This window comes from Rhinoderma darwinii, chromosome 4, assembly GCF_050947455.1.
Source record: "Rhinoderma darwinii isolate aRhiDar2 chromosome 4, aRhiDar2.hap1, whole genome shotgun sequence".
NCBI classification, from domain to species: Eukaryota; Metazoa; Chordata; class Amphibia; order Anura; family Rhinodermatidae; genus Rhinoderma; species Rhinoderma darwinii.
Window position 1 is genome coordinate 74235971 of NC_134690.1, and position 12464 is coordinate 74248434.

General features: G+C 41.5%; 1 protein-coding gene across 2 annotated transcripts in view; it reads left to right on the forward strand.

The window, feature by feature from the left end:
• RYK (receptor like tyrosine kinase) overlaps positions 1-12464 on the forward strand; it is a 139938-nt gene that overhangs the window by 66942 nt on the left and 60532 nt on the right. The window contains exons 8-9 of one of the 2 annotated variants that reach the window (XM_075861198.1): positions 2651-2704; positions 4827-4952. In XM_075861198.1, the coding sequence (XP_075717313.1) occupies positions 2651-2704; positions 4827-4952 (180 nt within the window). The remainder of the gene's footprint in view (positions 1-2650; positions 2705-4826; positions 4953-12464) is intronic. The other variant, XM_075861199.1, reaches the window with a different exon arrangement.

Consider the following 12464-nt stretch of genomic DNA (forward strand, 5'->3'; position numbering starts at 1 on the left):
TCTGTTCCGACGGGCCGTTTTTTTACACCTCGGTTTCAAAAAACGGCACATAAGAAGACCCCCGCGAAACAGAAGTGCATGTCATAACTTGAGATGTTTTTCATTGACTCCATAGAATAACCGCTCCAAAAACGGTCGTGACAATCACAAGTGGCTTAAAGAAAAGTCAGAAAATCAGGAGCTGGTTTCCCTTGATAACCGCTCCGTATTTTCCGACCCTTTTGATTTTGTGTGTGCACGTACCCTTATAGTTACATATGTATAGCAAGTTTAAGCATTGGATGTATTTTTTTTTCATTTCCTTTCAAATCCTTTATTACCGTGGACTCCATTTGCATAGTCTGTCCATCTCGGGGGCTGTTTTTATCCCTATTGTGTGAACAAAACGGCTCCTAATAATATTGGCACCTATATGTAAAGTCTTTATATTTCATCTGAGTTTGTTTCCTATGTTAGTGATATCAATAATTGCCCTATAATTCTGATCATGTGCATCTAGATTCTTAATTGTTACTGAAGACTCAACGAGAACAGTCACTGGGTCTGACCGGTTTATATATCCGGGTATTTTCCAGATGTGACACCAGGTCATTAGTACGGAGTAAGGTGCTGCTAACCACTTACCACATGTACTCCACCCTTCTGTTGGCCATCACTCCAATTTGGCAGGGCTCCGTATTACATGGCCCACTTACCTGCAGCCTTGACTAATTTGAAACCGAAAGGAGACAGGTTTAAAAGGGTTTTCCGGGACTTTTGATGGCCTAGCTTCGATGCCACCATCACCAATCGGCTGCCTGAAGGGGCTGTGGCGCTCTGACTAGCTGTGTCCCATTCATTGTTTACGAGGCACAGCACTGGACATTTGGTAGTGGCTATGCCTGGTGTTGACTGCATTGACTACATTTATAAGCTGGGTTGCCTATAGAATTTCTACCCCCCGACATGACATTCGGTGACATCCCTTTTGCAAGCCGCAAATGCTCCCAGTAATTTAACAGGGAGGATTATGAGTTAGGCAGGGGAAGCATATATGTGGTGTGCACAATTTTTCAGTCAACATGCCACCTGAACACTTTAAAGAGACTCTGTCCCCACATTATAAGTGCCCTGTCTCCTACATAAGGAGATTGGCGCTATAATGTAGGTGACAGTAATGCTTTTTATTTAGAAGAACAATCTATTTTTACCACTTTATCAGCAATTTTAGCTTTATTCTAATTAGTTTCTTAATGCCCAAGTGGGCGTGTTTTTACTTTAGACCAAGTGGGCATTGTACAGAGGAGTGTATGACGCTGACCAATCAGTGACCAATCAGCGTCACACACTCCTCTCCATTCATTTACACAGGGCATAGTGACACTGGGTAGTTCACTATGTGCTGTCTTAGGGTATGTTCACACGCAGTGGTTTCAAACGTAATTTGGGCTGTTTACGTCTCGAATTACGCCTGAAAAAACGGCACCATTACTCCTCCAAATCTGTTCCCACGAGGCTTAATTTTACTTGTCGTCAAAATACGGCGCGTAAAATGACGCCGCATCAAAAGAAGTGCAGGTCATTTCTTGGGACGTTTTTGGAGGCGTTTTTCATTGACTCCATTGATAAACCGCTCCAGTAACGGTCGTAAAATACGCCGCGAAAAACGCGAGTTGTTACAAAAACGTCTGAAAATCAGGAGCTGTTTTTGCTTGAAAACCGCTCCATATTTTCAGATGTATTTTGCTAAGCCGTGTGACCATACCCTTATAATGACACATTAACGTTACTGAAGTGTCTTGACAGTGAATATACATTACCTCCAGCCAGGACGTGATGTCTATTCACAATCCTGACACTTCGGTAACGTTTGTGTGGGACTTACAGCAGAGCAAGCGTAATCCCACTGTAAAGTCCCACACAAACGTTACCGTTACACATAGCGAACAACGCAGGATCCCTATGCGCTGAGTAAATGAATGGAGAGAAGTGTATGACGCTGAATGGTCACTGATTGGTCAGCGTCATACACTCCCCTGTACAACGCCCACTTGGGCATTAAGCAACTCATTAGCATAAATCTAAAATCGCTCAAAGTGGTAAAAATAGATTTTTTTTCTAAATAAAAAGCATTACTGTCACCTACATTACAGCACCGGTCTCCTTATGTAGGAGATAGGGCACTTATAATGTGGTGACAGAGTCTCTTTAAAGCTTACCTCTGCTTTCAGTGAAAATCTATTCTAGTCCTGGAGTGTGCATTATAATGGTTTTTCTAAATCACTTGTATTCACTATCTTACTTCTACCGGCAGCAAAAGTCTGTCGTCTGCTCCTAATTCTGCAGTTAGAGGCAGAGCGTCCTGCTCGTCTTCATGGCTCCCGTATGCAGAACAGCCGTTCTGGACACGAGCCACGGAGACTAGCGGGACAATAGCCCCCACTGGGGGATCACTTTAATGGTAACCTGTAAAGCTACTGAGCTTAGGTTTTAATGGCTTGCGTTTCCTGGCAGCTGTGGGTAGCTGAAGGTTCATTCTTAATGCCGGTGGTCTGGGATGGCTTAGAGGTCAATGGTGAATATATCCAGGATGGCTTAAGGGTTAACGATAATATCCCTTGTGGACTGAGGTAGCTTGGAGGTTAATACATTTTTGTTCCTGGTGGTCTAGACGCAACGGGGGAGCACGGCACCAGCGGCGCAGGAACGACGCGGAATTTAAACGGTAAATATATTCCACTCTGTTATTTCTAGACTTATTGGGCAATATTGGAAAAACCAACTGAAGACTCATTTCTAGTGTTAGATCATAAAACTCCAACCCATAACCAATCTGTTAATTTGGGAAAATATATAATTCTTTAAATACGTTGTATTATAGCGTAGACCTGAGAGCGAATTGTGCCAATAGCATTGATTCCCCAGAACGGTGGTCTATATTCAGGCTCAGTACATCCTTCTTTTTTTTGTCATGCTTTTCACACATATGGTTTCCTCTTGATTACAATTATTTTCACCAGCAGATGGCAGTCATGGTCATCAAATCCTGTATTATAGTATTTATCAAAAGCATAAAGCCCTACGTTTGCATTTATTTGTTTTTGGTTTTTTTAATTTAAAAAAAAAAGTGTGTAAACACGTTTGGACTCCTCTACCGATTGGCTTTTTTTTTTTATTGGTGTATACCATTTTTGAAAAATTTTTTGCGCAGCCAAATGTTTCATTACGACGGAGTTGAGTGTTTACGACAGCTTTTGTTTTCCCTGAAAGGAGCCATTGGGTGCTGTTTGTGTGTAAGTGCATCGATGAAGATACAGCAGTGTGCCATTGTGGTGGATTCACTTAATATTTCAGAACCCATAGGTATCTGGAAACGTTGCAGTCAGAGAAATGGTCGTTGAATTAATCAGAATTTACTAGTGGGATTCATGGCACTTAGGGGCCATTTACACAGGGAAATTATCATTGCGATTCATCCGTTTCTAAAAGTATTGACTTGCAAGTCTTTAACATACCAGTAGTTGTAATAGGGTTTTCTCTTACCAAATTGCACTTTATGTTGTCACTGCTTTTGCAGAGAGAGCTCAGGGACTGGTTTATTGAGGGATCGATGTCCCGCCAGATAAAATCTACAGGACAAATTCCCACCTACAAGTAATCCCTGTTTTATGACCTCATTTTTCAAACTACAAATAGTTTTCTCCAGCTCTCTTCAAGATACTGTTAACTCCGAGCTGGAGACCTCTTAGCCAGGTCTGGGCGCCAGCTATAAGGCCATGTTCACACACAGGGCAGACACACTAGGTTTTTTTTGTCCAAATTTGAGGGTGGAAAATCCACAGCGTTGCCACAAAGTGGATGAGATTTTAACAAATCTCATCCACCAAATCAGCCAGGAAATTGACATGTTTGTAAAACCACACCATGTCCATTGATGCAGAATTTCTCTATTGGTCTTTCCCATTGTTTCACATTGAGGACAGAAGGCTTAACCAATGCACAGGAAGTATCAGCATATAATGTGAACAGGACCATACATGAAATGCTGGAGTGTTGTGTTTACATCTATTGGAAGTGGAATAATTGGAACATTTGTGTCACTATCTTTATTTATAGAAGTGGTTGTTTCTTTTGTTCATAACTTGACCAAACAGTTATATCATTTCCTTCTATTTGCGTTTGTAGCCAAGTGTCTGCTAGAGAGTTCTAACCGGTGATAAGTGCAGAGTAAACTCGGCCTCGCTTCTAGTGAATAATCCGCACAGTAATTCCACTCGCATGTTTGCGCTCTGTCAGAGGTATGAGGGAAATGTTGAGTGCTGCGCCTCTTAATGGACAAGAATCTGGTTAACGCACGGAAGGACCCCCCCCCCCCCCCCCCCCCAGTCCTTGAGGTCTCTCCTTGTGTCAAGTCAGAAATTCTTCCAAGCTATTTCTTAGATGTAGAAGGGGGGCTGTACACGACTGACACCTCATGATTTTAGGAGCATCATCTGCGAACACGAAGGTTTCTGTGATGGTGGTCATTTTGGTCCTCTATTCGTTAGGAGAATTTTAGAATATAAATTTAATATTGCAGCAAAAGTAAAGTTTGTCTTTGTCAAAAATCCATTGATGATTATAATGTCATGTATAAAAGTGTCTTACACCTATTCTGTAACAGGCCATCTCACATATGATAAATTCACATGTTTGTAAAGAGTTTCGTCTCATGAAATCCTCTCGTATTCATAAGACAGGCACAAATCTTTAATACAATGAATACTTAGTACATTAATAATGATGTGGCTTATCTGACATTACCAGGGTATTCATATTGCTTTTGTTTGGCTCCGTTGGCTCCTCAGGTTATCCAACTCTGCGGATTGAGAAGAATGACCTGAAAAGTGTCACCATACAAGAGGCAAAGGCCAAGGTAAAGGACATCGCCATCTCCCTAGAGAGAGTGACCCTCAAGGATGTCCTGCAGGAAGGTACGAATGCGGCTTTGTTACTTATTTTCTGTTCTTTTTCACTTTCAGTTCAGATAATGGATTGCCAGGCATTGAGCATAGGTCGGTTTAGAGGAATAGCGGGGGGTTTAAATGATAGGTTTATAGCTGGAAGTATTTAAATCGTATCTAGTAGAATGACCAATATGGGCCAGATTTACCTCTTCCCGACGTAAACACTCGTCATAGCCAGGTTGGGACTCGGGCCGAGCCAGCTCCAAACAACGCCGGTGTTGGCTGTATGTTACAGCGGACACTTCACCGTAACGATCAGCGATCAAGCGCGATCGCAATGACACTTGTTTAACCCCATTAGATGCTACGGTCAATAAGCGGCCATGACATCTAAAGCGTTAGAGGAGAGCAGCCCTCCCGCAACGTGATCACTGGGTGCCGATGGTTGGCATGGCAGCCAGGGAGCCTAATGAACGCCCACAGGTCTGCCATCTTGGTACTCTTATTTAGCCCTGTCAGAAACACAAAATACTTCAATACATTAGTATTGCAATATATGGTGCAAACAATCGCTGGTTCAAGTCCCCTAGGGGGACTAGTAAAATAAAAGTTGTGCTCACGGCCATGCCCATAATCACGATCCGCGATTATGGGCACGGTCGGCCACAGCCAGCCATCCGCATTTTCGGCCTTCGCTCCATACATGAAGTATAGGCTTTCTACGGCCCTGCAAATATACGGGAAGGTGTCCGTGGACAATAGAAATGAATTGGTCTGTAATTGCGGACCGTAATTACGGACAAAATCTACGGTTGTGTGCATGGTGCATAAAGCATTTAAAAAAAATAAAATAATAATAAACATAATTTGGATCGCCGCATCTGTTTAGCCCCTTAGTGACCAGACTAATTTAGGCCTTCATGACCAGCTATTTTTTAAGTTTTTCCATCATCTCATTCAAAGAGCTATAACTTTTTTTTATTTTTGCGTCTACATAGCTGTATAAGGTCTTGTTTTTTGCGGGACAAGTTGTATTAAAATTACTCGGGGCCGCTGGGGTGTGAGAGGGAGCTCCCTCTTCTCCAAAACCACTCCGATGTGGCACTCGCTATTGAGTGCTGCATCTGAGGGGTTAAACGAGTGAGATAGATACCCATCTCTCCCGTTAGAGCAGGGATGCTTCCTGCTCTCAGCTACCTCTGGTATTTAACGTCTCCCTGCTCTATTTATTCCAATGCAACACCATAAAAAGGCTATTGCATCGGAATAAACCTGTTAGTAGCCGTCGTAAAAACACTAATGGGCAGTCACGAACGGGTTAAGTTGGAACGATCACAATATAACATTATTTAAGCCCTTCCCGACCACCCCACGTAGAGTAACTGGCTGCAGCACTGGTCCTTGTGCCTGCAGCCCGTTAATGTACGTGTACTCCTAACGGCACACAGGCACTCCGCAGCCCGGCATCTCACAGTACAGGCTGCTACTAGCAGCCTTAGTACTGGGGGAAAAAATCGGGTCGGATCACAGGGGCGATCCCTGTCGATTTAACCCCTTAAATGCGGCGGTCAATAGCGACCGTCGCATTTAAGTTATAATATCGGCACGGCTCGATTGGGGGGGGGGGGGGGTGATGGTTGCTATGACAACCGGAAGCCTAACAAAGACTTCCGGTCTGCCGTCTATGGGTGTTATAACAAAGATCCAATAATTGGATCTTCAAGTCCCTAGTAGCACTAAAAAAAAAAAAGTTACACGAAATTTACTAAAATGTAATATTGAAAAACAATAAAATTAAAAATCACCCTTTCATCTTATAAAGTCCTTTTATTATTAGAAAAAAATAAATATGCATATTTGGAATCGCCACATCCGTAACGGCCTGAACTAGAACAATATAATGTAATTTATCCCACACTGTGACCGCCATAAAAAAGGGAGAAAAAAAAAAACTATACCAGAATCGCTATTTTTAGTCACTTCAGCTCCCAAAAAATGGCATAAATAGGGATCAAAAAGTCACATTTACCCAAAAATGGTACCAGTAAAAACGACAGTTCCGCAAAAAACAAGCCCTCACCGCTTTCTTGATGGGAAAAATAAAAAAAAAGTTGGGGCTCTTAGCATATGGCGACACCAACAAATTTTTTTTTAAAACACAGTAAAACATAAAAAAAAGTTATATACATATGGTATTGCCATAATCGCATCGACCCACAGAATAAATTAAATGTCATTTATGGCGCACGGTGAACGCCGTAAAACAAAAAAAAGAATAAAAAAACAATTCGTTTTCACGCCCTAATTACACAAAATTCAGCAAAAAAAAACAAACTATGGGATCAATATGCTCACTATCCCCCTAGACAAATTCTTTTTAGGGCTGTAGTTTCCCAAATGGGGTCACTTCTGGGGGGTATCCACTGTTTTGTTCCCTCAGGGGCTTTGCAGATACGATGCGGCACGACACCCGAAAACCATTCCAGCAAACTTGAGCTCCAAATAGCGCTCCTTCCCTTCTGAGCCCTGCTGTGCGTCCAAACAGCCGTTTATTACCACATATGGAGTATTGTCGTAATCAGGAGAAATTGCTTTACAAATCTTGGGGTGCTTTTTCTTCTTTATTCCCTGTAACAATTGATTATTTCTAAGTGTTATTGGGAAAAATTTAGATTTAAATTTTTACGGACTAATTCCACTTGAGGGGTATAGTTTGCCAAATGGAGTCGTCTTGGGGGATTTCCACTGTTTTGGCAACACAGGACCTCTCCAAAAGTGATATGGTGTCTAAAATATATTCTAATAAAAAGGAGACCCCAAAATCCACTAGGTGCTCCTTTACTTCGGATGCCGGTGCTTCAGTCCGTTATCACACTAGGGCCACATGTGGGATATTTCTAAAACTGAAGAATCCGGGCACTAAATATTGAGTTGCGTTTCTCTGGTAAAACCTTTTTGTGTTACAGATTAAAATGGATTAAAATTGATTTTCTGTCAAAAAACGACTTTGCTTTAATTCCTGTGAGACACCTAAAGTGTTAAGAAACTTTCGGTATTGAATACTTTTGAGGGGTGCAGTTTTTAAAATGGGATGACTTATGGGGGTTTCTAATATATAAGGCCCTTAAAACCACTTTAGAACTGAACTGGTCCCTGTAAAAATAGCCTTTTGAAATTTTCTTGAACATGTCAGAAATTGCTGCTAAAGTTCTAAGCCTTGTGACGTCCTAGAAAAATAAAAGGACGTTCTAAAAATGATGCAAACATAAAGTAGACATATGGGAAATGTTAACTAGTAACTATTTTGTGTGGTATTACTATCTGTCTTACAAGCGTTTTGCAAATCTTCTCTAAATTTTGGTGTTTTTCACAAACAAATACTGAATTTATTGATCACATTTTTCCACCAACTTAAAGTACAATGTGTCACGAGAAAACAGTCTCAGAATCGCTTGGATAGGTAAAAGCATTCCCAAGTTATTACCACATAAAGTGACACGTCAAAATATCGGCTGCGTCCACAAGGCCAAAACAGGCTCAGTCCTGAAGGGGTTAACAAGCACGGCGAATGCTGTAAAAATAAATAAATTGTAACTCCAGAATCGCTGTACCATTAAAAACTTCTTCTCGCCCCGCAAAAAAGAAGCACACTCATCGATGGGAAAATAAAAATGTTTCGACAAAGCAATTTGTTTTCTTCTATACAGTTTTCCTTGCAAAATTAGTCAAATATAAAAAAATATAATATATACATTTTTGATATTACTACAATTACATTGACGCGTAGAATAAAGTTAACATGTCGTTTTAATTACACAAATACTGTAAAAACGAAGCACAAGAAAACAAGGGAGGAATCGTGGTTTTGTTTTGTTCACCCCAGAAATATTCCTCCCCCGTTTCCTAGTACATTATATGGTATAATAAATGGTGCGATGAAAAACTACAACTCGTCACGCAAAAATCAAGCCCTCATAGGTCTATGTCGACGGAAAAATAAAAGTTCTGGCTTCTGGAACGTGGGGAGGAAAAAAGGAAAGTGAAAATGGCGGGAAGGGATAAAGATTGGTAGAGACCACTAGGCAAAAACTCTTGTGGGTGCCCACCGTGCTATTAAAGGCAACAGTAGTGCACAAATGGGTCATTGTTGTAGGGGGTTAATCAGACCTCATAATGTATTCACACCGCAGACCCCTAAATCCAATTCACTCCACTCCATTTACTTACCGCACCCCAGGTCCTCTTCACCTCCAGACGCCTCTACGCGAAGTGTCGTCACAATCCAACATCGGGACCTAGAATGTAATTTGCATGAATGTCCCCTCGGTAACGGTACTGTTATGGCTAGAAAGAAAGTACTATACACACCGGATGAGTAGTTTTTCAAAATAGATTTATTGTTGCCAGTATCAGTACGACGTTTCGCTAGAGCGGTCAGCCGCCTAACGATTGTGCCATTTCGCAGGGTGCAGCACAGTACAGTGCCTGAGGAAGGTCAAGGTTATGACCGAAACTTCACACCGATACTGGCAACAATAAATAATCTCTTTTGATACATTACGTCGATCTGGTGTGGGTAGTACTTTCGATAGGGTTGGGCCCCTACGTGTGCACCCACGTGCTTGCCGAACTTGTGACACTTGTGCTATTATGGCTGCTACGGTGGTAGTGAGCAACTATTGGTGTGCTGGCAGCCGATTCCCTGCCCACGAAGTACAAGCCCATCGGACGTTTGCCAGTACTGACAGATGGGCAGTTTGGATATGCTACACACACCGCATACAATTACTACATACACGCTACAGTTTTATCCCTCCTCTGGTGTGCAGGCAGAGGAATATCTGCCTCAAAATAACCAACGCAATTTTGAAGCAGATTTTTCTCCTGCAAAAAACTGTGTGTGAACCCGGCCTAATAGGAACACTACAAGCTGGCGACGGACCTGAAGTTTCTCCTCGGATTTGTCATAGATTTATTTTTTTCTGTTCACCTGAAAGATTTCTAAATGGAGAAGCTTAAATATTCTTTGTAATTACGTGATAAAGACACATTTGCTCGGACAATAGTGGAAAACGCTGCAATCGGGGTATTTACTAAAAATGTGTTATTGGGGCAGATTTCCATTGGTTAGAAAATGATTTCTAGTTTTAAAGATCTAACAATTGTTAATCATGAACTCCAAATCAGTTCTGATCTTTTCACCTATGTCTGGCTTTTCTATGTAACTTCCTTACATCATTTTGTAAGTTTATCCGCACGACCACTAAAAAAACCTCAGGATAATCCTGTCCATTGTGTGGGATTTTAACATCGCTTATTGCAATTTCCCTTTTCCATTTTTCTAATACTGCGATGAAGTGAATCGTATCTAAAAACAATTTCTGCTAATTAATGACCGCCACGGGTCTTGCTCCATGTGACTGATTCATGTAACACATTCAGATCTGATAAGATTGCTTCCTTGGTATAATTAGTCGTTTCAGAGAACAGTTTAACTTGGCAGCTCTTAAATGTTTTATTACGCATTGGCCTCGGGAATCATCATTAAAGTGGTATTTCCAATTTGAACTTTTTTTTTTTATTGCATATCCACGGGATATGTCATATGTTTAATATATGCTGTTTATGTTGGGAATACCCTTTTTAAGAGTAAAGGATCCTCTATAAATTGACTTAAGGGGAATGTGTCGCTAGAAATTTGTTAGGTTTTTTTTCAGTTAAACAATTCGTATATAAGTGATTACACATTTTTTTTTTTTTTTTTTTTTTTTTTCACAAGTCAGAAATGTTATAAATTAGAATCTAATTTATAATATTTCCTATGTGCTGGCCACTAGAGGGAGCAGTTCCCAAAATTGCAGCATGGTCACTGTGGTAAAGCAAGCTCATTGATTTATGCTGCAAATTTGGGGTGGACACACTCTCCTCTAGTGTCCTCACACAATCCCCCCTCCCTTCTTCTGGCTAGTGCTATGAGAGGGAGGGGTTTGAATGTCTTCAAACCCCCTAGACTGTGTGCCGCCATTTTCTGAGCGACACCACAGTGGTAAGAGGTTCTACACATCATACACTAACATGCTAGACGAGCGGCGGCAGGAGCACGTAATTTAAGTTCTTGCCGCCTACGCTCCTCTTCCTTGCGCCTTCGCTTCGTTGAACATACGGCCCGAAGCCGTGGCTGGAAGTCATCTTACTGTCCAGCAGTGGCTTCTGATCCACATGAAAATGGCGCTGGATTTTGCTCTATGAACGAGCTTCGTTCTAATGTGTGTGGGAACTGCGTACGCGCAGTTGACACGCACACAGGCGGCCCACGCTTCTGAGAATGGAACGGCTCCCGTTCGCATTCTCTATGGGGTTGTATGTGCCGTATAGCATCTCTGTATGTATCGTTAATCGACACCTACAGAGATTAAAAATAAAAATGGCAGCCCCCATAAAGAAGTCAAAGTATGAATACATTAAAAAGTAGAAAGTGACAACACAAATAAATATAATTTTTGTTTACATTATATTAAAAGCAATATAATTAAAAAAATCTGAAAATATCATGACACCTTCCCTTTTTAAAGGGGTTGTTTCAAGATTAAAGGTGATCCCTTATACTGTGATCCCCATAGACAGTGAACGGAGCGGTAGTGCACATGCTCGACCTGCGGCTCCTTTCATTCTAAAGGAACAGAATCCCCGTTCACGTAATGGGTGGGCTGCTCCAGCGGTCGGAACCCCACCGATCAGCATGTTATCACCTGTCCTGTGTTTAGGGGATCACATTTAATCTTGAGACAGCCCCTTTTATAGGAGTTTCCATTGTGTAATGTTTTTGCATATCGCTAGAATACCACTAGATTATTGATGGTTGTCGGATCTATGGGTTCACCCGATCGTGACAAGTAAGGGATCGCTGTTTTCGGGAACTGCAACACCGCTCCGTTCAAGTGGATCGGTAGTCATCCTTGCAGTCGGAACCCCACCAATCAAGAAGTAATATTTCCTAGAGGTATACTATCCCTTCTAATGGTGTGAAAAGGGAGCAATTGTGCCGCTAAGCAGCCTCTAGCAGAGTCACCACCTCCGTACCTGCACTATGATGAGTCTTCATGAGACGTTGTGGAGATTTCCTACTCTATATGAAACATGTCAATGATATAAATCTGGAATGATCTCTTATTTTTTGTCTGGCCTGTACACTTCAATAATAATATTATGGTCACTGTAACGTTTGCCGTATGGACGTCTTGTACTTCAGAAATCTGTCCTGGCTGCTATCTCTGTGTAACTACTATCTTAGAGAGCTCGCTTGTAACTTTCCTGTCCTCCCATTGTTACTTGTGATTTTGTCACCGGTCCATCAATCCCAGTCTTTCTGACGGCAGTGAGGATTGTCTCTAAGATAAGACAGTCCACTTGGCAATAATATCACATCCACTTTTCTTTTTTACTTACGTAAAATCAGCGATAAGGAGGAAAAGACATGACTCTCTTTAATTATACGTGTATGGTGCAGATACTTTATAATATACCGCCCATTGGTGATCT